The sequence below is a fragment of the Macaca thibetana genome, chromosome 8 (assembly GCF_024542745.1).
Source record: "Macaca thibetana thibetana isolate TM-01 chromosome 8, ASM2454274v1, whole genome shotgun sequence".
Lineage (NCBI taxonomy): Eukaryota > Metazoa > Chordata > Mammalia > Primates > Cercopithecidae > Macaca > Macaca thibetana.
The window spans coordinates 121,045,832-121,073,252 of record NC_065585.1 but is presented as its reverse complement, the minus strand read 5'-3'; the positions used below and the strand labels follow the sequence as shown (position 1 = coordinate 121,073,252).

Sequence of the window (27,421 nt, the reverse complement as noted above, 5' to 3'; positions counted from 1 at the left end):
AACTATTTGCTGGTTGGTTGGTTTGGGGCTTGGGGATCCCTGAGCCAACCCAAGGGCTAGAAAGGATTCCAGAGTGTTTCCAGGCCGGTCAATGCTCCTTAGGCATTCCCACTTTCTGAAGCAGGCCCTGTGCCACACAGAGGCTCGGAGCAGAGACAGGGAGAGGGGATGGCCAGAGTGGATGGGGAGCAAGAGGGCCGGGGCTCTAGGGACTCAGCTCAGAGCAGCGAGAACAGCGGAAAAGCAGGCAGATCAAAACAAACACAATGTCCGGGAACACCAAGACCCTCCTAATCCCATCCCCGAAAAAGAGACCCCACCCTTATCCTCTCTAAGGGCGCGGCACGCCCAGGGGGGCCGCTCCCTTGGGCTGATTTCCTCCCTGTGCTTGCACGTGTGTGAGTGTCCCCACGTTTGCAGTGCACGCGCGCCTGTTTGTTTGCACACGCCCGGCCGCGCGCCGCCGCAGGCACACCCTCTCCCCCAGCGCCGACGGGCGGCGGGGCCTTCCCCTGGTCAACTCTGACACTCTGCCCGCGGGGCGCCCTCATCTCGCTCCCGGCCTGTCCGCCTCCCCCGGCCTGCCCAGTTCACCACTCCTGCCCCCTTGTCCGGGCTCCGCCCGGTTCACCACTCCTGCCCCCTGTCCTGGCTCCGCCGCGAGGCCGCTCGCTTCCCACACTCTGGAAATGTCGCTGGAAACTCTGAGTGGTCCGCGTCGGGCCGCCCGACCCCTCCCAGACGCCAGCCCCGCGGTAGGGGCCGGGATGGCAGCTGGGAAACCAGAGAGAGCTCCCCGGGGACCCTCGGCGGCCCCTCCCGGCGCCGCCTCCCCGCCGGCCCGGCCTCCTCTGCAGGGGACCAGTGTCCCCGCGCGCGCCCCGACGGACGGAGGGCACTCGCACGCCCCTCCTCTCCGGCCCAGCCCCGGCCCGCAGTCCAGATCCGAGACCCAAACTCCGCCCGCCCCGCCGCGCGACTCTCACGGTCCTGCCTCCAGCGCGCACCCCCTCGGCCTCCCTCTTCCTTGTCGGGCGCCCAGCCTGGCCCGGCCCGTCCTGACCCGGTCACGAGGGCCGCGACGGCCCGCGCTTCTCCCTGCCCTTCTTCCCCGAGCGCCCGCGCCAGGCAGCAGCCGGGCAGGGATGCTCCTGCGCTCCCGGACGGCCTCAGGCCCAGCCACCTGCTCGCCCGGGAAGGTAGGTCCGGGGAAGGAGGGGCGGGGAGTAGGCGAGGCCGCGGGAGGGACCCATGCCCAACCCCAGGGAACCTCACCGAGTCCCTCCCTGGGGTCCGCGTCCCAAACTCTGGGAAGAGGTGGGAAGTACCCCCCATCAGCCCTCATACCAGAAAAAGCGAAATTCAAGAAACCTGTCCTTGTACACGTGGCCTTGTGGCTGAGAAATACTTGGGTAAGCGCTTAGGGCCAGGCCCCCAAGACCAGGGCAGTGTTCAGAGCAGGAAAGCCGGTGTCTGCCCCAGCAGGGCTGCCTCCCCTCTCCCGATCCCGGGACCTCGCCCGCTCCCGGGGCCTCGCCCGCTCCCAGGGCTGGCTGCCTGCGTGGAGGGGCGGCCTGAATTCTGGGAGGACCCCTCCGCTCTCTGCTACATGGGGGACCAGTCCCCAGATGCTACCCTCTTCCTTGGAAGTCCTCCGTAAGTCTCCTGACCAGGCTGCCAAGAGAAGAACTCGGACCACCCTTCCCTGGAGGTTCCGGGGGGGATGTCACAGGGAGCAGGGTTGAGAAGGGGCAGATGGGGGCACCAAGGGTCAGCAACCTCTGACTACAGGTCGTGGGGGACCTCCTCCCCTGCCCATCCTCCAAGAGAGCAGTTCTCACTGAGCACGAGGTGGGCGGGGAGGTCAGGGAAGGAAGGCGCTGTCAGCTGATGGCCCAGGCAGCCGCTGCTGACCGGCAAGTTGGCCCGAAGCAGTCAGCTGTACAGGGAGGGGCGCTGCGAGGAGCCGGCGGGCTCCAGGCCTCCTGAGGTTCCACCCCACCCTGCCTCAACTTCCCCCTGCAAGAGGAGGTGGAGTGTGGGGACTGGGGTGTGTCTGCATGTTTTGCTTTGGTGGGAGTCCTAATTGGACCCAGCTGGGGAGCTGCTCCTCCTCCAGCCTCAGCCCTCCACTTCCCGCAGTCAGGCATGGGCACAGAAGAGCTGTGTCGCAGCAACTCAAATGTCAGAAGTCCCCACAAACTCAAACCAGAGACAAGGAGCTGCCCCCAGCCTTGGCTGCACCCTCGCCAGCCCTGGGCAGGAGCTGGGTCCAGGGGATGAGTCATCCCAGCCTTATTCTACCTTCATCCCCTCCGGGCCCCCCAAGTCTTACACTGCTCATATGACTGCACCTCCCACCACTGTTCAGCTGACACCCCTCTGTACCCACAACCCCCGTGCAGCTCATGTGGTCTGCCCAGTGGCCCCCCCCAGAAGTCATATTCACAGCTCTGCACCCAGATTCCAACACACACATACACACACAGCTCCTCCCGATGCATTTGCAGCCCTCCCTGAGAGCCCCCAAGGGCCCCACAGGCACAGGCAAATCTGATTCCAGTCCTGGGCAGTGGCAGAGCTTGCCTGTTTCTGGTCCAGTCCCGCAGCCAAGATGAGGAGGGATGGACACCATAGCACAGTGCTCTGGGTCAAAAAGCACGCTTGGACACCCCAAACTGGGAGCCCCTTTTTGTCCTCTTGCACCCACCCTTCTGGGCTCCCCTCTTGCTCCTCCATTCCCTGGGTGCCTGGGGCTCCCTTCCCCTTCCCCAGCCTTGGCATGAGGCGGAAGAAGCTGGCTGCGGGCAGGCATGGTGCTGCCAGGGAAGACCCTCCACTCACAAAACAGCCTGGAGTGGCGGGAGAAAGTGGAGCCAGGGTGCGCGTGTATGTGCGTGCACACGTGGCCACATGCAGAACACCCCAGAGCACTCAGCACCACCTCTCCGTGGGCATGAGCAGGTCCAGCTTTGCCCGCACCCACCGCTTCTCTCTACACCCACCCAGAGCCCTCTGAGTCCTCATTCTGTGAAGGAGGCCAAAGAAGGGCCCGATGCTCCCTGTGACCTCGCAAGAGTGGGTCTTCCTGCCTGGAAATGCCCCCGATGCTCCCCGTGGCCCTGTCGGGCTTAAGGCCCTGCTGGCTGCTTCCTAGAGGGCAGTGGGCGGGTGGCTGAGTAATCCCTTGTGCCGCAGGCAAGAGATGCCCACACAGGGCCTGGGGGAGGCAGAGGGAACTGAAACAAAGTCCTGGCCCAGGCCCCCGCTCTGCCAGCTGCCCCAGTTCCCCTGCGCCTTCCCTCCGGGGGAGTGGGGAAGCCGGCTGCACCCGTGCAGGGAGAGCCCCACGGGCTCCTGGCCAGCCCCTCCCCTCCTCCTCACCCAAGCTCCCCCTCCCCCACTCCCACCCAGAGCTCCTGCCCTGGGCGTAACAAGTGGCCCATTGTACCTCTGAGAGCCAGCAGGCACGGGCAGCCTGCAGGCGGGTGCCTGGCGTGGCCTGTTTCCTGGGTCCTTGAGCTCGCACCCAGCTGATCCTGACCCCCTCCCACAGCCGGCCCCTCCTCCCCTATCCCAGGGTCGAGCCAAGAGGGCATGGGCAGCCCGGCCTAGCAGGGCTTTCCCTTCCTTCCTCCTTCCCCACAGAGGACACGCAGAGGAGCAGCTGGCTCGCCCTGAGTCCTCCAACCTTAACCCAAGCATGCAGGGCCCACCCCGAAGCCTCCCTGCCGGGCTCAGCCTGGACGACTTCATCCCTGGCCACCTCCAGTCCCACATAGGGTCTTCCTCCCGGGGGACACGGGTGAGTGAGTCAGTAGGAAGGAGGGTGTCTTGGGGGTCCGGAGTTGGTTGGGACGCTAGCTAGTCAGGTGGGGGCAAGAGGATGAAAGGGATGGAGGGAGGGCTGAAGAGAGTTCTGGGGGGCCTCGCTGGTTTCCCACAAAATCGTCAGGTGGGCCTGGGACCGTCACCGAGGGGTATGGGCTGTGCCTAGTAGCCATCCCTCCCACCCTGCTGGGCCCTGAGCTGCCGCTCCTGGCCCCTCCCCGCAGGTGCCCGTGATCCGGAATGGTGGCTCCAACACCCTTAATTTCCAGTTCCACGACCCCGCGCCCAGGACTGTGTGCAATGGCTGCTACACACCAAGACAAGATGCTTCCCGGCACCAGGGTAGGTCTGCTCAGGAGCCTCATGCCGGAGATGGAGGGTCAGGGCCCTGCCATCTGGCACTGCCTTGTGTGGAGCGAGAGGGGCAGCAGCGGGAGATGGGGTTCTTGAGGCCATGAGGAGGTTCCTCAGAGGCCTCTGGGCTCACTGCAAGCCTCTCCCTGCGGAGCCTGCTGACTCTGCAAGAGATATCATCCGCCTGGGGAGAGCAGGCTGACGCATCCCCTCTCCTGCCCTCCAGCCCAGTGCCAGGGAAAGGAAGTGTGCAGGAGCCCTGGGCGCCGGGGGAACCTCCTGCAGGGACTGGGGATGGAAGGGTGGAGGTGATGTGGGTATCTGTTGGCTTGGGAAGGGGTGGAGACTGTCCCATTCAGGCCCAACAGGCTGCCCAGCAGGAGTTTAGAGAGGCAGCTCTAGGTCCCGGTCCAGAGGTCCTGGGAACTCCTGGGTGCAGGCCAGCCCTGAATATGTCTCTCCTAAAGTGACATCTTTCTTTTTTTTTTTTTTTTTTTTTTTTTTTTTGAGGCGGAGTCTCGCTCTGTCGCCCAGGCTGGAGTGCAGTGGCGCGATCTCGGCTCACTGCAAGCTCCGCCTCCCGGGTTCCCGCCATTCTCCTGCCTCAGCCTCCCGAGTAGCTGGGACTACAGGCACCGCCACCACGCCCGGCTAATTTTTTTGTATTTTTAGTGGAGACGGGGTTTCATTGTGCCAGCCAGGATGGTCTCGATCTCCTGACCTCGTGATCCGCCCGTCTCGGCCTCCCAAAGTGCTGGGATTACAGGCTTGAGCCACCGCGCCCGGCCTAAAGTGACATCTTGTATGCAGCATTCCCATGAGACAGGTGCTGTGTAAAGGAATTTATTCATTTAACAAACAAGAATCCAGCCTGGGCAACATAGCAAGACCCTGTCTCTGTCAGTCTGGGTGACACAGCAAGACCTTGTCACTTAAAACACACACACACTGGGAGGCCGAGGTGGGTGGATCACCTGAGGTCAGGAGTTCAAGACCAGCCTGGCCAACATGGCGGAACCCCGTCTCTACTAAAAATACAAAAATTAGCTGGGTGTGGTGGTGGGCGCCTGAAATCCCAGCTATTTGGGAAGTTGAGGCAGTAGAATCGCTTGAACCTGGGAGGTGGAGGTTGCAGTGAGCTAGGATCATGCCACTGAATTCCAGCCTGGGCAACAAGAGCAAAACTCCGTCTCAAAAACAAACAAACAAACAAACAAAAAACACCCACAAAATTATGGAACACCCAGAGCATGCTGGCCACTGTAAAAACCCTTTACAAGGCTCACCTCATTTAACCCCTTGATATCCTGACAAAGTAGGGGTGATGATGACTGATAGCATCCCAGTAAGGAATCCTGCCCACAGAGACGTTCAGCCACCGAGGCTGAGCTACAATTCACACCCTTGTCCATCTGGTCTCAAAGCCTTTATACTGCTGCCCTAGCTACTTAGAGGCTAACAGTTATGGGTAAGTTGAGGACTCAGTCACAACCATGTCTAGGGAATGGGTTTCTGACCTTCACTGAGAGCCTCTCGACTGTGGGTCAGGCACTGTGCTGGGTACAGTCACACACACTAGTTGTCACTGAATCCTTGTCACGATGAGCCTTGTTTTACAGAAGTGGAAACTGAGACACTGCGAGGGTGACTGATGTGCCCCAGGCCTTGGCAGCCAGTAGGTGGCAGAGCTGGGGTCTGAATTCAAGTCTGTCCCCTCCAAGCCCAGCATCTTTACTGCCACACCCCAGCTGGGATGTCCCCTGTATTCTCTACAAGTAATCATTTCCAGACCTTATTCTGAAAGCACTTAGGATAGTCCCAGGAAAGAAGGATGGGGGTAGGGCCAGGCACAGCATTCTCAAAATCCATTTAAATTCACTTAAACAAACAAACTGAGTCATCCACTCAAACAAACTAGGCGATGTTGAAACTTTGAACCCACAGAGATCCATGCTCTGAGGAGCTAAGGGACACACAGGTTCAGGTGGAGACCACTGCCTTTCACTAATGCTCTCCTGCACGCACCCGACAGACCCCACGTGTTATCAGACCTGGCCAGGCCCTGGGAGCAAGCCCTCTGCAAACACAAAGATCCCTGCCTCCCAGCATGCCCAGAACTGGTCAGCCACGTGGACCAAGGACAGCAAGCGTCGGGACAAGCGCTGGATCAAGTACGAGGGAATCGGGCCCGTGGATGAGAGCGGAATGCCTATTGCCCCGAGATCCGTGAGTCCAGGGCTGGGGGCCACAGAAAGATGGGGCCCAGGGATCTACAGGAAGCTCGACTTGTGTGCATTAAAGTGGGGGTGGGACAATAAAGGCCACACCCAAACCATCCCAGACTAAGCAGGGGTTCAACCGTGGTGGAGTTCAGGGGCCGTAAACCTCATGAAGCTACGGACACCCTTGTGTGCCTGAGTTGCTCAAGTGGTTTGTGCAGGGTACAGATCTAGAACTCCCATCAGTGTCTCAAAGGTAGAGAACCCCTGCTGTAAGGGCTGAGGCTGCGGGGCACCCTCTCTTAGTTTCATATCCCCAGGGCCTGTCACCACACTCATGAAATGGTTGCTGAATGAATGACTGACTGGCCGAATGAATGAGTCTTGTCTGAGAAGATCTCTCACTGTGGCAAGAGTGGAAGGATCCGGGGGTCCAGTTAGGACTGGGGATACCCTGCCCTTTTCCATCCACTTTCATGTCTTGACTCAGCTCCATTTTCTTTCTTTCTTTTTTTTCTGAGATGGAGTCTTGCTCTGTTGCCCAGGCTGGAGTGCAGTGGTGCGATCTCGGCTCACTGCAAGCTCCGCCTCCCAGGTTCACACCATTCTCCTGCCTCAGCCTCCCAAGTAGCTGGGACTACAGGCGCACACCACCACGCCCGGCTAATTTTTTGTATTTTTAATAGAGACGGGGTTTCACCGTGTTAGCCAGGATGGTCTCAATCTTCTGACCTTGTGATCCGCCCGTCACAGCCTCCCAAAGTGCTGGGATTACAAGCGTGAGCCACCGCGCCCAGCGGCCAGCTCCATTTTCTCATCTGGAAATTGGAGATGGTAACATACCCTTCCTGCCTCCCAGGGCTGTTTTGAGGCTTGAATGAAGCAGGTGATGCGAAACACGCATCTCACTCCTACATTATTACTATCAATTTTGGCCCAGGTGCAGTGACTCACGCCTGTAATTCCAGCACTTTGGGAGGTCAAGGCAGGAGGATCACTTGAAACCAAAAGTTCCAGACCAGCCTGGGCAACATAGTGAGACCCTGTCTCTAAAAAAATAAAATAAAATTAGTTAGGCAAGATGGTGCACACCTGTAGTTCCAGCTACTCAGGAGGCTGAGGCAGGACGATTGTTTGAGCCTAGGAATTGGAGGCTGCAGTGAGCTATGATCATGCCACTTCACTCCAGCCTGTGTGACACAGTGAGACCCTGTGTCCCCCCAAAAGAAAAATGTTCTTTGTAGAAACACTAGACATAAAGAAAAGCAAAGAGAAAAACTGTAAATTGCCCAAATCTCATAACATCATTATTGCATACACTTCGATGGACTTCTTGCCATGTATCTTACTTATATAGGATGTGTTACATGAAGCTATTGTTATTAAAGAGATCACAAGAGAAGTATTCCCCAGCTCACCTATCGGGGGTTCAGGGGTGGCCAGAGAAAGGACTCACTAGGGAGTCCTTTTGGGTGGCTTGCTATTGGGAGGGTGAATAAGCAGGGACAACTGACTTTGCATTTTCTGATCCCAGAGTGTTGACAGCCCCAGAGACTGGTACCGGAGAATGTTCCAGCAGATTCACCGGAAAATGCCAGGTAAGATACCCTTCCAGGGTCCTCGCCCTGCCAAAGTGGATTCTGGCCCCTGGGGCTTGGAGAGACAGGGAAAGAAAAGGGGACTTAGCTGCTCAACGGGTTCTTCTCCACCTCCCCCGAGGCTCTAATGAGTAGTCCTGAAAATAGGCTATCCCCTCCCTGTACTCGGAGCCAGCAGTGGTCTCTAGAGCATCCCCAGAAGGACACTGACCAGCCACTGTCCCCCAGTGTCCTCTGAGGGGACTGAGAAACCATTCCTTTCCTAAAGTCCCTCTCTGATTTCCCTGCCAGGCTGGAATGCCACTGTTAGTGGTCATTCCCTTACTGGAAGCATTGTTTTCTTCCACAACTCAAAATGCAGCCAACCCCGGGGGTGCCTAGGAGCTGGCTCTGAGGTCACCCATCCATTCAGCGAGTCCTTGACCATCTATTGAGCATGGACCACGTGCTGAGCACTACTGTAGGTGCCAAAGATCAAAGGAAGTCACACATTAAACACACACCTTTGACATGGCAGATGGTGGAAAGGGCTAGGGAAAAATAAAGCCAGACCAGGGGAGTGCCCCAAGCAGGGAGGCTGCTGCTTCACCCAGGAGGGGCCAGGAAGGCACTTGTAAGTGGCGTTTGATCAGACCACGGAGGGAGTGAAGGAGTCGGCCTGGCAGAGCTGGGGGGAGGATTCCAGCAAAGGGGGCTCCGAAGACCCAGAGGTAGAAGCATGTTCTGGACTGGCAAGGAGAGCCTGGCCTGGAGCGAGGAGCATGTGGTGGGAGATGGAGTCAGAGAGGTGGTGGGGTCAGGGCATGTGGGGCCTCGTGGGCCATTACAAGGACTTCAGCTTTTACGGTGCAAATGAGGAGGAGCCACTGAACGGAAGAGTGCCATGCTTTGACAGGTAATGGCTGAAAAGGTTGTGCCTGGCTGAGGGGTGGGGAAGGAGTGGTGGAAGCAGGGTGACCAGTTCCCTTGCCTGGTAGGGGCTAGGGAGAAAAAGCCGCCTTTACAACTTTGCTTTAATCCAGGCGAGAGGTAATCGTGTGTTAGACCAGGGTGGTAGCAGTGGCCCTGGTGGGACAGGGTGAGACTATGAATACATTGCAGTCACTGGAATTTGCTGATGGATTGGACGTGGCATGGAAGAGACAGTCAAGGATGGTTTAAACCTCAGCAAGTTGAAGATGGGAGTTGCCATTTGTCAAAACAGGAAAGACTATAGGAGGAGCAGGTTTAAGAGGCATTCACAGGCTGGGCGCGGTGGCTCACGCCTGTAATCCTAGCAGTTTGGGAGGCTGAGGTGGGTGGATTGCCTGAGCTCAGGAGTTCAAGACCAGCCTGAGCAACACAGTGAAACCCTGTCTCTACTAAAAAAAAAACACAAAAAATTAGCCGGGTGTGGCAGCATGCACCTGTAATCCCAGCTACTCGGGAAGCTGAGGCAGGAGAATTGCTTGAACCTGGGAGGCGGAGATTGCAGTGAGCTGAGACCATGCCACTTCACTCCAGCCTGGGTGATAGAGCAAGACTCTGTCTCAAAAAAAAGAAAAAAAGAAAAGAGGTGTTCAGTTTTAGACACGTGTTCCCTCTGAGTGAAGAGATTGAGTGAGCGGATGAATATCCAAGTCTAGTTCATGGGACAAGGTCTAAAACTGCAGGTGGAAATACCTGGGACTCACTCAAAAGAGATTTTGGGACCAGCCTGGCCAACATGGTGAAACCCTGTCTCTATCAAAAATACCAAAATTAGCTGGGAGTGGTGGTGTGCACCTGTAATCCTAGCCACTCCGGAGGCTAAGGCAGGATAATTGCTTGAAGGTAGAGGTTGCAGTGAGCTGAGATCACCCCACAGCACTCCAGCATGGGCGACTCAGTCTCAAAAAAAAAAAGAGAGATTTTGATTTAAAGTTTCCCCAGTAATTCTAGTGTGCAGCCAAGATTGTGAATCATGGGAATAGATGGTGTTTTAAAAGCCTTAAGACTAGCTGGGTGCGGTGGCACACAGCTATGGTCTCAGCTATTTGGGAGGCTGAGGAATTCAAGTCCACCTTGGGCAACATAGCATGATCCCATCTCTGGAAAACAACAATCCATAAGTCTAGACAAGATCACCTAGGGAGATAGACAAACAGACCCAGGACTGAGCCCCCACGCACCTGGATGCTTAGAAGTTTGAGAAATGAGGCGGAACCAATAAGGCAACTGAGAAGGTAGAGCCAGGGAGGCAGGAGGAAAACGGAGAGATCTCCCTGGGGCCAAGTGGAAAGGGAATTCCAAAAGGAGAATGTGACCGGTGGTGACAAATGCAGCTGATGGGTTGAGTAAGATGAAGACAGAATTGACCGTCAGATTTGGCAACGTGGAGGTCACCAGCATCCTTGATAAGAGTGGGTAGATGCGCCGTGGTGAGCAGAAGTCTGTTTAGGGAGACGGGGAGTAGGGGGATTGGAGATGGTGGAGGTCTTTATGCTCACTGATTACAGTTTGCTATGGGGGAAAGCAGACAAATCCAGGAGTCGGAGGAGGGTGTGGGGTCCAGTGAGGGGTGATGTGGCTGGCGTTTAGGCAGGCGCCGTTGTAGCGTGTGTGTGCGCGTGTGCGCGCCGTGGGGAGCAGTGGGTCAGTAGCTCTTCCCAGGAAGAAATTCCCAAGCACCTTGAGGAGCTAGGAGTGGGTCTGGGCAAATGGGGAAGGAAAGCGTTTGGAAGAGGGTGCAAGTCGAGTTTCCCCAGCCTGAGTGGCGAGGGCAAGTCCACAAAGGTCGGGAGAGGGTGTGTGTGGGAACGGGGAGGGAGGAGCAGGAGGGCTTGGGCAAGGCGGCTGCCCTCTTGGCTCGCTTAGGCCCTAAGCCTGCCAGAGGCATTTCAAGCCCTCCAGAGAGCTGCCCTCCTAATTCCTTCCCTCCCTTGGGACATTCTTCAGGCCCTGACTCAGCCCTCAGCCCCCTGCTCTAGGGATGTTGGGAGCGGCTGTGGTTGCCTCCCAGGGCACCCTGCCCTCGCTTTCTGCCCCGTCCCATGACCTGGTCCCTTTTGCTCCTGCAGACCTGCAGCTGGACTGGACCTTCGAGGAGCCACCCAGAGGTGAGTGGATGCGGGCCCACCTGCCTGCCATAGCTCTGCACCTGTGTCCGTCCCTCCCTGAGGCTGGGACCTGCAGCCCCGCCTGGCTTTGGGGCTTTCCAGTTGGCTCCGTTCAACTTGAGAGGTTTTTATAACTCATTTCCAGAGCACTTCAAATCCCCCGGTAGGTGGTAGTTAACAGCCTCAGCTTGTACCGGGAATGGGCGCCTTGCCACTCCTTGGCCGGGATTTCTCTGGGCCTCCCTTTCCTCATCTATAAGATGAGATCATCACCTACCGGAGTTGCTTTGAAGATTTAGTAAACGTTGTAAAGTTCTGGGGGCAACGCCCACGTTCAGTGTCCCTGAGCACCAACCACCCTGTCCCCACCATCCACCCAGGAGCAAGGGGGTGGTGCTGAAACCCTAAATGATCACCCAGGCACCCTCAGCCCCAGTTCCGGCCTGTCTCCTCCCACCTTCAATGGTTTCCTCGTGTACCTTCTCTGCAGACCCCAGGCATCTAGGAGCCCAGCAAAGACCTGCCCACAGGCCCGGCCCGGCAGCATCTTCCAGTGGGTGAGCATAGTGGGGAGGGGCCGAGGGCTGCGGAGAGGCGCGGCCCGTGAGCCCCCATGGGATGGGCGCCCCCTCGTGGCCACAGCCGGCACAGCCTCGGAGCAGCAGCCGGCAGTGGGGTCTGACTTTCCTATCCTTCTGGGCTCTGTCCCATCTCTGGGTCTCCACTACCCCCATAGACTCTCTTCCCTACAGGGCCAAAGGGGATGGGAGGGCAGGAGTGGACCTGGCACCCGCTCCTGGTCAGGAACACCTGTGATGCGTTTGTGGTCAGCAGCAGGAACTCTTGCCCCAAAGATCCCACCGGTCTTGTGACACAGGGAGCGGGGCGGCCAGGGCAGCCATGGACAGAACTGTTGAGGGGAACTTGGACCTGGGGCTGTCCTCTTTGAAACCTGAGAGAAAACAGGGGATATGGAAGTACCCAAGTTCCTGCCTGATAGCACAGAGAGAGGAGCCCCTTGGCGGGATAAGGATGACATTCCTTTCCTCTGTACAAACCACAGGCCCCGCCGGGCTGCGGGGGCCCTGGCGGCGTCAGCACCACCGTGGGAATCAGGATCTTTGCTCTCAGAGTTAAATCCTTGAGTTTCTTATTCCCTTGCAGGGAGGGACTCATCTCATTAGCATGGCTGAAACTGGCCTGTGGCTCTGGGCAACGCTGATAAGGTTCAGAGGCAAAGGGCTCAAGATTTGGACACTGAGTTCTGGGTTTAAGCCTGTGCACTGCCACTAGCCATGTGACTGTGGGCACCTCATTCAGTCTGAGCCTCTGTGTCCCCATCTGTTAAGTGGTGATGCCCAGAGGGTTCAGTATGATCATGTATGTATCATGCATCATGTTTTGCACATAGCAAGTCTGCACAACATTAGTAATATACAGGCTTAATTATGATTACAGCTTCCTTAGGTTAGGAATGACACATTCCATTCTCACCGTCACTTTTATTATTACCAAAATCAGAATGGAGTCATAATTACAGCCAACAAATCCCAACCCTTGGTCAGACATTGCATTATTTGATAAGCCGGATGCAGCGGTTCCTCTCGGTGGAAACTTTCAAACAGAGACTGGAACGTTCCATGTAAGCCAGCCAGGAATGGGGCCCTGGAGGGGAGCTAAGGCAGATGTGACCATGCTGTACTGCAGTGGCTGGGGTAGTCTCACAGATGGAGTCACTGAATCCAGCACCCTCATGGAACTAGGCCCAGCGAGCAGAAATAACTTGCCCAGAGCTGCAGGGCAGGGCTGCCTCTGGCTTTCCTTGCCCGTGGGTGTACGATCACTCAGCCACAGCACCCAGAAAGACCAGCTTCTTCAAAGCTGAACAGATGCACATAGCCACAGTCATGGGGCCAGACCAAACACACGTGCAGGATTTAGCAAAATGGCCCGCAGGAGAGGGTCGGGCCACACCTGGAGCAAATATATGTGTGAGGCCTTCTCCCGGGCACCTCACACATGTTCTGTCACCAAATCATTTCTATATTACAGGTTCTGAGCCTGAGGCTCTGAGGGATCAGTAACTTGTTCAAAGGTCACACATCCACTAAACAATGGAGCTAGAATTTAAGCTTGGAGCTCACACACTTCCACAGTTTAGCCTTGCTTCCAGAGTAAGGGCAGGGCAGTCAGAGGCAGAGCAGACCCCACAGCAGGGACAAGGGCAGGGCGAGAGGGCTGTGTGCTGGCTTCTGCCTCAGTCTCCCTAAAAGGAAGCTGAAGAGATGTCCTTCCCTTTCTTCAGAAGAAGCTGGGACCACTCTGAAGAGTTACCTAGAAGCACCTTCAGCTACAGACCTGGAGCATTCTCCACTGTGCTGCAGCCCCCAAATCAGGTAGCCCACCCAGCGTGTTCCCTGGTCAGCCCCGGCTGTATGCTGTATGGCCAAGCCCCTGTGCCACGATGTCCTTTCAGCTGGAATTCCTTGGAGGCCACCGTGGGCCCACGGGAAGGGCAGGGGCCTGCAAGCCTGCATTTTGAGCCTGGCCAGTGTCCCAGTAGCCCTCTTCACAAGCTGACGCCCACCCACCTCCACGCAGGTGCCCAGACGCCGAGAAAAAGGAGACAATGTCTGGACAGAAGAGTCCTGGAACCAGTTTCTGCAGGAACTAGAGACTGGGCAGAGGGTGAGTGCTGGCTGGCTCTCGGGGTGTGCACGCACCCTCAGCTGATACATTTTGGAAAGTGAGCTCACCTGCTCTGACACACCCTTTCTACCCTTCAGCCCAAGAAACCGCTGGTGGACGACCCTGGTGAGAAGCCCTCCCAGCCCATTGAGGTGAGTGCTGCAGGGTGCTGGGGACAGCAGCCTGATAAACCAGGGAGATTAGGGTTTTCCCCGCCCCAGTGACCATGGGCATAGGCCACCAACTAAGAGCTCTCCCTCCAGTCCCACACGGTTTATTTCTGTAACGCCAGCACTCGGGACAGTGGCTGGCGTACAGGAGGCGCTCAGTAAACATGCGTTAAATAAATGTGTTGGCCAAAGCAGGAGCAGAAAAGGGAGTGGTCAGTGTGCACTGGGATTATCAGGAAATATTCTTGGAGGTGGAGCTGGACCCTTGAGAAGCTCTGAGGGCCTGATCCGGCGGAGACCCATAGCAGAGGCTGGCAGGAAGCAGCGTGAGGGTGGGGGCGCCAGTCCCTGGGGTGGCGGGGGAACCTGGATGGGCACAGCGAAGCCAGGCCTTGGAGGGCGGGAGAAGATGGGAGAGGAAATGGGGAGCCCCACTGGTGCTGGAAGAGTGACATAACTTGGCAGAAACTGGTAGAGCTGCGGAATGGCGGGATCAGGAAGCGCGAAGGCACTCCGGGGGCTTGCAGGGCAGGTGAGAGGCCGCGGCGGGGATGCCCTCTTGGCACCCCGGGCCACACCTCCCGGCAGGAGCCCGGCCCGTGCGCTGAGGCCTGTCCTTACGCCGGCCCAGTGCGCCGGCCTGGCTTCTCACAGCCGACCTTTGACCGCTGCCCCCACCCCCACCGTGCGCTGCCCCTCACTGCCCAGCCTCTCCCCGCCCCCAGGTGCTGCTGGAGAGAGAGCTGGCCAAGCTGAGTGCCGAGCTGGACAAGGACCTACGGGCAATTGAGACCCGACTGCCGTCCCCCAAGGTGCCAGCCCCCTGGGTTCACCCGCGGGGCACGCCGTTGACCGCACGGTCGGGGCGGGCCGGGAGCCTTGGCGGCTGGGCTGGGCGAAGGGCGGGCAGACGAGGTCAGGCCTCCGGCGGCGCGCACAGGCCTCGGGCCCTCCTGGGCGCTGGCGGGCTCGCTCCTCCATAAATAAAATACAGGGCGTCGACTTTCGCAAGTGACCCCGAGGAGCCTTTCTAAGCGGACTCCACGTCAGCCCGACGCCCGGGCTCCCGCCCCGTCCCGCCCCCGGGCCGCAGCCTCGGGGACCCCCGCCCCTTCCCCTAGTTCCCGCCCCGCTCCGGGATCGGCCGCGCGGGCGCCTCTAGGACCCCGCGTCCCGCCCGCTCTCCTCCCCTCCCGAGCCGCGAACTTTTCCGGAGGCGGCGGCCTCGACTGCCGCTGGGTCCCGGGGTCGCGGGCCCTGATTGCGCCGTCTCCCCGCACAGAGCTCGCCTGCGCCCCGGCGGGCCCCGGAGCAGCGGCCCCCGGCCGGGTGAGTGGGAGACGCGGGAGGAGGAAGGGGGCTGTCCCGGGCCGGCGGGAGGGAACGTGGCGCGGCCGGGCGGGGCGGACGGGGCGATCGCGGGGCCTAGTCAGGGGAGGAGGGAACCGCAGAGCCCAGTGTCCGGGAGGGACCGCAGCGCCACTCTCTGCGGGATGCCGTCCCCGCGCCACCGAGGGCACCTAACCCCGAGCGGAGGGCGAGGGTCGCGGCCGCCGGGGACGCGGCGGGGTTGGGGCGGCCCCGCCACGGCCCAGGCACTCCCGCTGGGCCCTGCCGGGCCTCACCCTTCCCGGCGCAGCGACTCGGGAAGTTGGACATCCTGTGGAGAGCCCAGGACCCGAGAGACGCCCTGGGAGGAGGCGGCAGGGATAGGGGCGATGGGGGTCAGAGCGGTCTAGTGACCAAGGTGGGACGCGGAGCCCCAGGCTGGAGGCTCAGTCTCTGTGCCCCGTGCAGCCCGGCCTCAGCCTGGAGCTCCAGCTCCCCGAATGCACCTTACCTGGGTCCCGCCCGGTCCCTGAGCCCCCGCAGAATGGCTGATGGAGGAAGCCCCTTTCTAGGTCGGAGGGACTTTGTCTACCCTTCCTCAACCCGAGGTAAGGACCCAGCCGTGCTCTGTTTCTCACGGAGATGCCCACCCACCAGGCATGCTGGTGCCCCAGGGGTGGCAGGTCACAGAGCCCCTTGCTTCTGCCAGTGCCTGCCCTAGGTGGGGGTGCAACCCCATTCCAACCCCATCCGCCAGGTTGGCCTCCCCAAACTGAGGTTGTGCTTCTCCACAGACCCTAGTGCCTCTGACGGAGGGATCAGCCCAGCCAGGAGGGAAGAGAAGAAGGTAAGGAGGGGACCAGGGTGTGGGGGACCTGGAGTGGTCCCAAGGCTACCATCCTGGATCTGCCACCCGCCCAACTGAGGTAGCCCACTCTGTCCTCTCCCCTGCCTAGAGGAAGGCCGCCAGGCTCAAGTTTGACTTCCAGGCGCAGTCTCCCAAGTAAGTGCCCTCCTCCCCCTCCCCTTCCACCCGAGGCAGTCTCTGCCATCCCAGAGCGGGATGGGGAGGGGGACTGGGCTGCAGTGGGCATCCCTAATTGGTGAGAGGAATAAGGTGTACTGGGGAGGGTCTAAGGGGAAGGAGGCTTGGGAGGGCCTCAGCTTACCATGCGGTCCTCGCCTGCAGGGAGCTGACTCTGCAGAAGGGTGACATTGTCTACATCCACAAGGAGGTGGACAAGAACTGGCTGGAGGGAGAGCACCATGGCCGCCTAGGCATCTTCCCTGCTAATTATGTGGAGGTGAGCAGGAGGGACAAGAGCAAGCAGGGGTTGGGAGAGACTTGGGTTTCCTAAGGCAAAAAACTGTGAGGGGCTGGGCCATGTCTCAGTATTGTCCTTGGCCGCCACAGGGCCTGGCCCAGTGCTCTGCATGACCCCAGGAAATGTTTGCTAAATGAGGGTGGAGCCCAGCCAAGGGGAGGACCCAGCAGCCAGCTCCTCAACCCTCCGTGTCCCAGACTTTCACCATTCAGATCCATCTTTCTAAAGCTATCTTTGGGAATCACCCTAATGGCAACTAGCAAGAGTGGGAAGTATGCAACAGTTTATAAATCACATATACACACATAACCTCTTTCAGGTGTATTACTGCCCTGGTTCCTTTCACTTCCCAGAGAGTGATAGTTTATCTCCGTTTTACAGATGGGGATGCCAAGGTTCAGTGACAAGTTATTAGGTAAAAGATCTAGAATCTGAATCCAGGTCTTTTGATTCCAGAGAGAGGTTCTGGGCTTGACAGATAAAGGGCAATAGGTGACTTTTAAGATATGTCAAGTTATCCAAATTACTGGCATAAAGATGTTCATTATAGTCTCTTACTATTGTTTTAATGTCAGTAAAATATGTAGTGATGTCTTCTCTTTCTTTCGTTTTGTTTTGTTTTGTTTTTTTGAGAGATGGAGTCTTGCTCTCGCCCAGGCTGGAGTGCAGTGGCGGGATCTTGGTGCACTGCAACCTCCACCTCCTGGGTTCAAGTGATTCTCCTGCCTCAGCTTCCCAAGTAGCTGGGACTACAGGCGTGTGCCACCACGCCCAGATAATTTTTGTAATTTTTTTTAGTAGAGACGAGATTTCACTATATGTTGGCCAGGCTGGTCTCGAACTCCTGACATCAGGTGTTCCACCCACCTCAGCCTCCCAAAGTGCTGGGATTACAGGCGTGAGCCACCGCGCCTGGCTGATATGTTCTCTTTCATTCCTGATGTTGGCAATTTGTGTCTTCTCTTATTCTGGCTAGAGCTTTATTAATTTACTTGACCTATGGATTTTATTGATGTTTTTCTCTTGTTTTTGTTTTCAATTTCATTGATTTCTGCTTCTTTATTATTTCCTTATTTTTGCTTGCTTTAGGTTTACTTTGTTCTTTTTCTAAGTTTCTTGGGGTGAAAGTTTAGACTATTATTTGAAGCTTATTTTTCCCTAATGTAAGAATGTCAATGCTATACGTTTCCCTCAGAATGCTGCTTTAGCTGTGTCTCACACGTTTATTTTTCGTCAACTCTGTTTTCTCATCTCCTTCGCGACTTCCTCATTGACCCATGAGTTGGGTTGTTGTTTAATTCAGGCTCTTGATTTGATAGATATCATTAGGCCTCCCTTGCCTGCCCAATAATCCACTTGGTCCTGAAATTTCACAAAGTATATACAGTATTTCACTCCACCAGTCATTTCTGTCTGTGTGTGAAATAGTTGATTGGCTGCTTGATTTTTATGGGCAGAGTGAAGCAAAGAGAACATGAGGATTCTGGGCTCCTGCTGGGGTAGATGGGGAGGAGGAACCAAGACACTGGAACCCAGGGACACCCGGTTCTCGGCAGTGAGAAAAGGGTGAATCCTCAGTTTTGGAACAGTTCCCCAAGTTCTCCCTGCTGCTTGGAATGCCTCATTTTCTTCTGTGGTCCAACTTAAACTCTCTAATCGGACTGGCTTCCATCTTTTCTCTTGGTGTTTTTCATTCAGTAATGCCCACTCCACATACCCCTATGGAAAATGTTTCTTCCGGGGAGCCTTCCCAGACTCCTCCCCATCCTCCAGCTCCCCTTGGCTGTGGCCACCCCTGGCTGCCCTCAGGGCTTGTTTCTGGTGTTTATATCTTTCTCTGCCAAGGGGCAGGCCCACCTTCTCTTTGCTGTCTCACAGGAACCCCCAGTCTGTGCTATGTTGATGCCAAGGCCAAATCTTTCTCATGACCTTTCTTCATGCAGGTGCTGCCTGCAGATGAGATCCCCAAGCCCATCAAGCCCCCGACCTACCAGGTGCTGGAGTATGGAGAGGCTGTGGCCCAGTACACCTTCAAGGGGGACCTGGAGGTGGAGCTGTCCTTCCGCAAGGTGGGCCAGGCAGGAGATGGTGGGGTGGGTCGGGGCAGGCGAAGGTGTAGGTAAATATGTGCACTAAAAACACATTTTTTTTTTCTTTTTGAGACAGAGTTTCGCTCTGTCGCCAGGCTGGAGTGCAGTGGCGCCATCTCGGCTCACTGCAACCTCTGCCTCCCGGGTTCAAGCAGTTCTCCCGCCTCAGCCTCCAGAGTAGCTGGGACTACAGATGCCCGCCACCATGCCCGGCTAATTTTTGTATTTTTAGTAGAGATGGGGTTTCACCGTGTTGGCCAGGATGGTCTCAATCTCTTGACCTCATAATTCACCCACCTTGGCCTCCTAAAGTGTTGGGATTACAGGAGTGAGCCATCGCACCTGGCCTAAAAACACTTTTTTAAAAAAGAGTCTGATGTACCTAGCTTCACTTAGGATTTCAAAATTTTCCCCAGTCTCTTTCATTATGCTTCCTTTAGTGTAGTCTTTTTTATTTTTTTCTGCATTTTTTTGAGACAGAGTCTCACTGTGTTGCCCGGGCTGGCCTTGAACTCCTGGGCTCAGGCGATCCTCCTGCCCCTGCCCCTATCCCAGCCTCCCAAGTAATTTTGGTCCATTTTTAAAAGATCATCATAAACTTCTAGAGTTATATATATTTTCAACTGCAGGTTGCAGTGGATCATACTCAGCATTTTTAAAGGTATAGACAGAAACGTTAGCGTGCGTCGCGGGCAGGAAGAGCACTTTATCCTACTGTAGGCAGTTCTGTGTACGCACATATGTATGTATTCTGGGCTGTTATTAAAATCTTTTTAACTGTGGACTGTGGTGAAACAAGTTTGAAAGATGCTGTTCTAGAAAGCAGAGAAGTGGTCTGCCTTTGGTTGATTTGGGGAGCAGCGACTATGCTTCCAAAATCAGCCAAAGACAGACCATAGTGAATGCTACCCAGAAGAGCTGGCCCCAGGGACAGAGGGGGAAGAAGGTGGCTGGATGGAGAGAGGTAGGGGCAGGAGAGAGCAGGGGAAGGCAAGGGCTGGAGGCCACCCTCCCAGGGAGTGGTTCTACCTAATGTCAGCCAGCCTATGGCCTTGAGGACTCCCTGCCTGTCCTGGGGAGTGTGTTTTTGACACACTCATGACAGGGTCCCCCAGCGTGAGGCAGGAACAGGACCCAGGCAGGGCAGTAGTGGTAGCACCTGTCCCGTGTGCCTAAGGAGTGGACTGTTGATCTCATTCACACCTCATAGTGACAGTATGGTTATTTTCACTTAACGGAGGAGAAAACAAGGCTCAGAGAGACAGAGCAGCCTGCCTGAGGCCACACAGCTTGACCTGGCGGAGCTGGGTTTGGATCTGCATTATTAGCCACGGGCTCACCTGTGATTGGAGCTCTGGGGAGGGACCTTGCTATGCATCCCAGATAAGGCACCGTGGGTGCATGGCACCAGGAAAGCCCCACAGACACTGACTTTCCCCCCTCAGGGAGAGCACATCTGCCTGATCCGCAAAGTGAATGAGAACTGGTACGAGGGGCGCATCACGGGCACGGGGCGCCAAGGCATATTCCCCGCCAGCTACGTGCAGGTGTCTCGTGAACCCCGGCTCCGGCTCTGTGACGACGGCCCCCAGCTCCCCGCATCTCCCCGCCTGACTGCTGCCGCCCGTTCAGCCCATCACCCCAGCTCCCCCTCAGCCCCGCGCAGCCCAGCTGACCCCACCGACTGGGGAGGGCAGACCTCCCCCCGCCGCACTGGCTTCTCCTTCTCCACCCAGGAGCCTAGACCCCAGACCCAGGTGAGGTAGCCTGCCTCCACTAGAGAGCCCACCTCCTCCCCACCCCCCATCCCCCAGCCCCGTGACTTGTCCACACTTGGGAATCCTTCCCAGACAGCCCTGGGACAGATGAGTGGGGTGACAGGGCAGAAGCTAGTATGGCAGCCCCACCCTGGCCTGGGGAACCTCAGCCTACCGAGCTCTGGCCCAGGGAGCTCTCGATGGAATCCCAAAGCCAGCCCGGGCTCCTGACTCTCGGTGTTCTTGGTTCATCCATCATCTTCCTGCCTCTGACATCCCTTTCTTCCTGTCAATCCTCAGAATCTTGGCACCCCTGGTCCAGCTCTGTCCCACCCTCGAGGTCCCAGCCATCCCCTGGACCCGGGGACCTCTTCTCCTAACGACTCTCAGATACACTGGACCCCGTGAGTACCATCTGAGGGCTTGATCAGACTGGGGGAGTGGTCACTGGCAGGCAGTACCCCATATTCCACCCTCCCCCAAGTCCCCACCTGTGGATTTGGGAAACTTCTACCAGGTAGCCCTTGTCCTCGAAGAGCTTATGGTGATTTGGTGCAGGGAGGAGGCGCTGGTCTGTGATGTTCCCAGTCCCTCCTGGCAGCTGCGTGGCCTTGTGGCCTTGGTCTCCTCATTGGGTTTCTAGCCCTGAGGTCAGTGCATGTAGAATTGAAGTGTGGAACCGGTAGAATGGACAGGAAGGCACCAGGTGCTCAGAGGAGGCGAGGGTTCAGTGGCTTAGGGCCCAGAGGGCAGAAGGCAGGCCTGGGAAAGACTGCACTGAGCACAGGCAGAGTCGCTCCGAAGAGCTGGGGCAGGGGCTAGTGAGAGCGTGAAGGGACCCTGGGGCGTTCACAGGAAGTGGCAACACTTGGGTTAGAGCCTCTGGGCCCGTTCTCCAGTTGCCGTGATGATGCTTCTCGTAGGTACCGGGCGATGTACCAGTACAGGCCCCAGAACGAAGACGAGCTGGAGCTGCGCGAGGGGGACAGGGTGGATGTCATGCAGCAGTGTGACGATGGCTGGTTTGTGGGTATGTGGGCAGGCCGGGAGGAGGCATCTCAGGGCCCCAGGGGATGTGGGTAGGCTGCTGCTGCCTGCCAGTGCTACTTCAGCAAAGATTCATGGCCGACCACCCCCCACTCAGCTTCCGACCGGGCTACTGGGGAGGGCCTGGCACCCGATGCTTCCCCAAAGCCAGCACTTCTGTTGGCTGCCTTCCTTCATGCCCTGAAGAGGCCGAGGCCCAGGAGGAAACTGGCACCAGTCCAGGGTCACCGATGGAGTCACCGGGGACCCAGGCCAGGGTTCCCGACCTCCAGAGCCCTGCCCCTTCCTCCTGCACACCCCTGCCTCTGGAGCAGCCCTCGGGGAAAGAACCTGGTGGAAAGGACCAGGACTCACACTTGTGTATCCTGCAACCCCTAGCTGGCTCCTCCAGCCTGGGAGGAAAAGGGAGTGGAGCAAGGTCCCAGCCCCTCAGGGCTGGCCCAAGGGCAGCTCTGACCAAGGACAAATGCAGGAAGCCTCAGGTTGGCCTCGGCCTGAATCAAGGTGACCAACCTACCAGGCTTCACATGGCCTCTTTCCCCAGAGTGGGCTGGCCCTGTGCAGGTCTCATCTTCAGAGGATGGGCCGTCCCCACAGAGAAGAGAGTGGCCAGAAGCCCCCTGCCCCTCCCCAAGCAGGTTTTGAGGCCTGAGGAGCTGGGGGGCTGCTTGGGCAGCCCCTTGACCTGGCAGCCCACCCTTCCTGATCTGATCCCAGTACAGCTGCCAGCCAGTCTCCTGACCCACCCAGGACCTTAAGCACTACCCTGTGAATGGTCCCTACCTTCTGGTGGGGGAGGGAGGGAGGCGGTGCTTAGAGATGTATTCAAATTTACTCGATACACTTTTGCTTTGCAATTTTTTTTACAACTACTAATAAAGTTTTGCAAATCTATGCAGACAAGAAGAAAAAGTACCACTTTTGTGTTATGAGCCACAAGTGCTTTGAGAGGAATGGGTGAGACCTGTGCCCTCTCTGGTATGGCAGCCACCAGCTGCATGCAGCTGTTGAAATGTAGCTCAAATGAAATAAACTAAAAATCCAGTTCCTCAGTTGCATGGGCCAGTCTCAAGTGCCCAACAGCCACACGTGGCGAGTGGTGACCCTTTTAGTTAGTGCAGGTCAGGGAAGGCTTCCTGGAGGAAATGAGGGAGCTGGGCCTGGAAGGGCAGGGGAAGGATTTGGGGAGGCCAAGAGGAAAGGGAGGTACTCAGGGCAGAGGATGAGGGTGGGGGTGGGACGAGCATGGGCTGCCCCCAAGGAAGTCAGGGTGCCAGCCTGGAAGGGGAGGCTCAGGATCATCCATTCACCCAAGGTCAGGAGTGACGTTCATTTGAGTTTATATTCCTATTTTTCCATATATAGGAATATAATAATACTTATTACATTTCTGTATTTCTATATTTCTCCATCCCTTCTTCCTCCCAGGCTGGAAGAACCAGCTGGGGGGTGTGGGGATACACAGGTGTGAGCTCTGGGCCTTTCCACCAGGAGCTCTCCCCAAGTGCTGCTCCAGAGGCAGGGGTGTGCAGGGGAAAGGGGCAGGGCTCTGAAGGTCCTCAACCCTGGCCTGGGTCCACAGTGACCCATCGGTGACCCTGGGCTGGTGCCGGTTTCCTCCAGGGTGTCACTGTCTTCAGGGCATAAAGGAAGGCAGCCAACAGAAGTGCTGGCTTTGGGGAAGCATCGGGTGCCAGGCCCCCCAGATGCTTTGCCCGCTGGGGTTCCCCCTCCTCCTCTTCAAGACACGAGTTTCTGTGGGGCTGTAGACCAGAGGCCTGGATCTGTGTCCCAAGCTTGCTCCTAAGCATGGGGGTGCTCTCAGGCAATTCATTCAGTCTTCTCTTAGGCCTTCCCACCCATCTCTAAGTGAGGGTGCCGTATTAGACCAGGGGCGTTTCTCCCGATTTCAGTTCTATGATTCCTCCTCCTGCGTCCCCACTTTGCGGAGGAGGTGGGGAGTGACTACGCGCTGTGTACAGTGTGATGCGCCTTTGTTAATTGCTCAGATTCTTTGATTGTTGAGTGTGGGAAGTGTAGCTTTGCCCATCTAAGCTTCTGCCGCTAGGGGGCAGGAAGGAGGAGAGCAAATCCAACTCCCTCCCTGGGCTCCCCTACAGAACTCCCCTACAGTTCTGGGCACTGCCGGCAGGGGGCAGGCCCTCACCCTTGCATCCCTGTTGAAGAAGGGAGCGGGGAACGCTCTTCCTGCCTTTCCTCTTTCAGGTGTCTCCCGGAGGACCCAGAAATTCGGAACATTCCCTGGAAATTACGTTGCCCCTGTGTGAGTGGTCTCCATGGCAACTTGGAGCCAGCCAGGATGGGGTGGGGAGCAGTGGCACTCGTGGGAGGGACATGACCCCCGCCCACATCCTCCTTTCCCAGGACCTGAGCTCCCGGCATCTGCAGACGACCCCCGCAGCCTTTCCCTCGGACCCCCCTCGAAGCCCCCTGGACTGATTCCCACCCACGACTCACAGACATTCCTCCCACAGCCCTTTCATTTCCTCCCCACCCCACTCCCCAAATACAGAGGTCCGCTTTGAAGTGGAGACCATTTCCAGGCCTTATTGAGACCAGACCCCAAGTCCCCCACCCCCATCCTGCTCCAGCTTTCCTCTAACAGGGACCAGCGCTCCGCTTTGCCCCCAGGGGGTTCCTCTAACCAGGACCAGCTTCCTAGCCTCCTAGAGACCAAAGGCCGCCCCCGCCTGCTGGGGTTCCTCCCACCCCCCCAGCTTGCCGGCTGCCCACTTTGCCTTCTGGCCTCCAGCTGGGCGTGGGGGGCGGAGCAAGGCGGGGGACAGCAGCACCTTCTTAGCGATCCAGGCCTGGCAAGAGCTCTGGCCCCAAGGCTACCTCTTCCCAGGGGCTATCAAGTCCTGGGCCTGGTCCTGGAATATCACCCCGCACTGTGGGGCCGGGCACCACTAGCCTGGCTCAAATGTTCCCCAGGGAGACTGCTGTGTGCTGCCCGCCTGCCTGCTGGCTCTCCCCCAGCCCCACGTCCCCTCTGGAAGAGAATGTAAAATAAACCTGGACACAAGGGACTTTGTCTCTGAGGCCTTTTCCTTGGGGTAGGAGATGCCTTCTCCTGTCTGGGAAGATGGGAATTCCTTCTGCTGGGGGCTGTGCTGGGAGACAGGTGGGACAGGTGTGTGTGTAAGGGGAGGATGGAAAAACACCGTTATTACCTCCAAAGATCTCTGCCTTTGGGTGTCAGGCAGGCTGGGATAGCCCCCACGATTGGGCAGCTGTGTGGCAAGAAGTGCTGGGAGAATGAACAGTGCCAGGCCCTGGTAGCAGGGAGCCATCAGAGATGGGGGACTGAATGTGGCCTTGTTTGCAGACTGTTTTGATTCTGGAGCTGCCACCGTGGGGTTGCTGGGCTAGATGACATTTCTGACTGTTCTGCTGTTTTCCTTCTGTGTGCTCCATTTCCACACCGAAGCCCTTGTGTGTGTTTATTCTCCTCTTTGGGCTCAGGCTTTTGAGCAGTCCTTTGTGGGAAGCTGGGAGTGGTGAGGCACAGCCAGCCAAAACTACTCTTGAACAAGGGTTTTTGTTTTGTTTTGTTTTGTTTTTGTGAGATGGGGTCTCTCTTTCGCCCAGGCTGGAGTGCAGTGGCCCGATCTCGGCTTACTGCAGCCTCTGCCTCCCGGTTTCAAGCAATTTTCCCACCTCAGCCTCCTGAGTAGCTAGGATTACAGGGTTGCAGCACCATGCCCAGCTAATTTTTGTAGTTTTAGTAGAGACAGAGTTTCACCATGTTGGCCAGGCTGGTCTTGAACTCCTGACATTGGGTGATCCACCCACCTCAGCCTCCCAAAGTGCTGAGATTACGCACGTGAGCCACTGCGCCTGATCTTCAACAAGGTTTTATAGTCCTGGAGCTTGTGGGTCCCTGTGGGATGACAGTGGTGGCATAGTCCAGGCTGAGTCCAGGCACTCTGCCAAGAAAGGCAGCTCCGTGTCTCAGCTGCTGCTGAGAGGTGAGCAGGGCACCAGGGCCTCTCCGGGTGTTACCTAACGTGAGCCTCACCATGGCAGGTTATGATTCCATTTTACAGAGGGAGAGACCCAGGCTCTGAGAAATTAAGCTTTCTAGGTCACATCATTATTAAATGCTGAAGTCAGGTCTACCTCACTTCCTGAAATCTACTAAATGCCCAGGCAGCCCTCATCCAGGGGCCCTTGGAGAAGGAAGGTCATGTGTGAGGTCAGGGACTTCTCTAGGGCGGCCCAGGGTTGGGCCACTTTTATGTTCTTCCTGGCAATCCTGTCTTCTAGGCCTGTCACCTAAGGGAGGTGTGAAGAGGTGGTGGCTGGAGTGAAAGGTGGTGGTGCCCAGTTCTGTCAGGACAGAGGGGAGGGGCTCATGGTTGACAGGGCAGTGGCCTAGCCCTGGCTGGTTTCTTGAACCTGGGTGCGGCCTGACCCCTACCAGGGGTTAAACAGCGGCTGGAAGAACGAGTCCTCCATCCACCTCCATCCTCACCCTGGTCTGGTTCTAAATGGGCAGGTCCAGCCCATCCTGGCCTAGAAACGACCATTCTTCAGATCCCACTGGCCAGGTTGCCGTTCCCCCATCCCAGCTCTTATTTCATGAACTCCCTGATGCCCTCATAAAACATATCAGGGCTGAGGCCTCCTCTCCCTGGGACAGAGACCAACTCCATACCCTCTCTTTGATGGAGCGCTGGCACCTCCCGCAGCTAACAAACCCTCCAACCCTGGGCTGTCTGCACCACAGTCCTGCCTGAAAGATGCTTCTGTGCCTCGACCTGGCCTGAGTCGGGGGGGCGGGGGGTGAAGGGAGGATCAGAGGCCGCTGGGGATGGCTCACCCATGAGAGGGGAGGGCGGTGACGTGGCTTACCCAGGGCCACAGAGAGGCTACGAGCAGGACATGTCCCCTTCTGTGCCAGAGTTGTGCCCTGCCTGCATCCGCTGACTTGTCTTTGTGGTGGGTTTTGTGAATTCACAACCCACCCATCAGAAAGCCCTGCCAGATGAACCTGGGGCTGTTTGTAGAGTCTGTCCAAGGTATGCAGGAGGGGCTCTCTGAGGAAATGATTGGCTTTTGTTTGGTTCACTCTCCATTCCCAGAGGCAAGCATAGTACCTGGTGCTCAGTACTCACTGTCGCTCAGTACTCACTGGTGCTCAGTACTCACTGGCGCTCAGTACTCACTGAATGAATGCTGTTGGAATGATTGCGTGGAAGAACTGAATGGATGAATTTCCCTTCCTTTGGGTCCCTTCCCAGGAGTCCCCTCCCCATTTGAGGCAGGGACTCTGTTTGACACCTCTGTGCCATCCTTGGCTTTTGCCTGTGGCCAAGCAATTTTTACAACAGAAGGGTAAGCAGCACATTATCCCCATTTTCCACATGGGGAAACTGAGGCCTGGAGGAGCTGAGGAAGTTGCTGAAGGTCACACAGCCGGTGAGACGCAGCTGTGCACTTGGGGGCTAGTGTGTGCCCCCGGGGCTGTGCTCACCCTACCTGTAGTTGCCTCTTCCCTCAAGAGGCTTCCAGTCTAGTCAGGGAGGTGGAACAGGTGCAATCAGGCCAGGTGGTCATGCCAGGAGGCTGGAAACCAGCCAGTGGGAGAGGAGTTTGCACGCCCAGGACAGAGGCTGTGGGAGGAGGGGGGCTGAAGTGTGAACGCGGGGAGGCTGAGACGAAGGCACGGGCAGGTGAGGGGCGTGGGGAGGCCACTCTTCACAAGTGAGCGTGGAGGGAATGACTCACACCTGAGGCAGGTGAGGCACAGCTGCACCCACAGGTGTGATCCCCTGAAAACACAGCAGCTTGGCAGCCAGAGGCGAAGTGGAGACCCAAGGAAGGCGGCTCTGTGGCCCTGAGGTCCCCTGGGAGAGGGTTGTCAGGTACAGCTCCTCCTCCCTAAGTTGGCACCTGGGTCCCCTCCTTGG

At 57.3% G+C, this 27,421-nt stretch overlaps 1 protein-coding gene across 3 annotated transcripts; it reads left to right on the top strand.

The window, feature by feature from the left end:
• The first annotated feature begins 673 nt into the window (after positions 1-673).
• On the top strand, positions 674-24,535 carry SORBS3 (sorbin and SH3 domain containing 3). Of its 3 annotated transcripts, none has more exons than XM_050801417.1 (21): positions 674-1,199; positions 3,649-3,805; positions 4,101-4,173; positions 6,218-6,411; positions 7,939-8,002; positions 11,041-11,079; positions 11,570-11,636; positions 13,385-13,475; positions 13,681-13,767; positions 13,866-13,919; positions 14,663-14,749; positions 15,220-15,266; positions 15,735-15,874; positions 16,061-16,113; positions 16,223-16,269; positions 16,456-16,570; positions 18,535-18,660; positions 20,127-20,438; positions 20,739-20,842; positions 21,362-21,468; positions 23,712-24,535. In XM_050801417.1, exons 2-21 carry the CDS (start codon positions 3,704-3,706, stop codon positions 23,771-23,773), a joined length of 1,971 nt encoding a protein of 656 aa, XP_050657374.1. In that variant the 5' UTR covers positions 674-1,199; positions 3,649-3,703; the 3' UTR covers positions 23,774-24,535. The 3 variants fall into 3 exon arrangements, with proteins under 3 accessions (XP_050657374.1, XP_050657373.1, XP_050657375.1); XM_050801416.1 differs by having other exon boundaries at positions 4,056-4,173; XM_050801418.1 differs by lacking the exons at positions 674-1,199; positions 3,649-3,805; positions 4,101-4,173; ... (5 more) ...; positions 13,681-13,767; positions 13,866-13,919 and adding an exon at positions 14,097-14,269.
• The last annotated feature ends 2,886 nt before the right edge of the window (positions 24,536-27,421 follow it).

What these genes read in the sequence shown, in the direction of transcription:
- SORBS3 (XM_050801416.1), top strand. Translation starts at nt 3,704, where the DNA reads ATGCAGGGCCCACCCCGAAGCCTCCCTGCCGGGCTCAGCCTGGACGAC. An exon ending in GAGCAGCGGCCCCCGGCCGG is followed by an intron (nt 15,267 to 15,734) that starts GTGAGTGGGAGA and finishes TGCCCCGTGCAG; the next exon opens with CCCGGCCTCAGCCTGGAGCT. An exon ending in TCCCTGCTAATTATGTGGAG is followed by an intron (nt 16,571 to 18,534) that starts GTGAGCAGGAGG and finishes TTCTTCATGCAG; the next exon opens with GTGCTGCCTGCAGATGAGAT.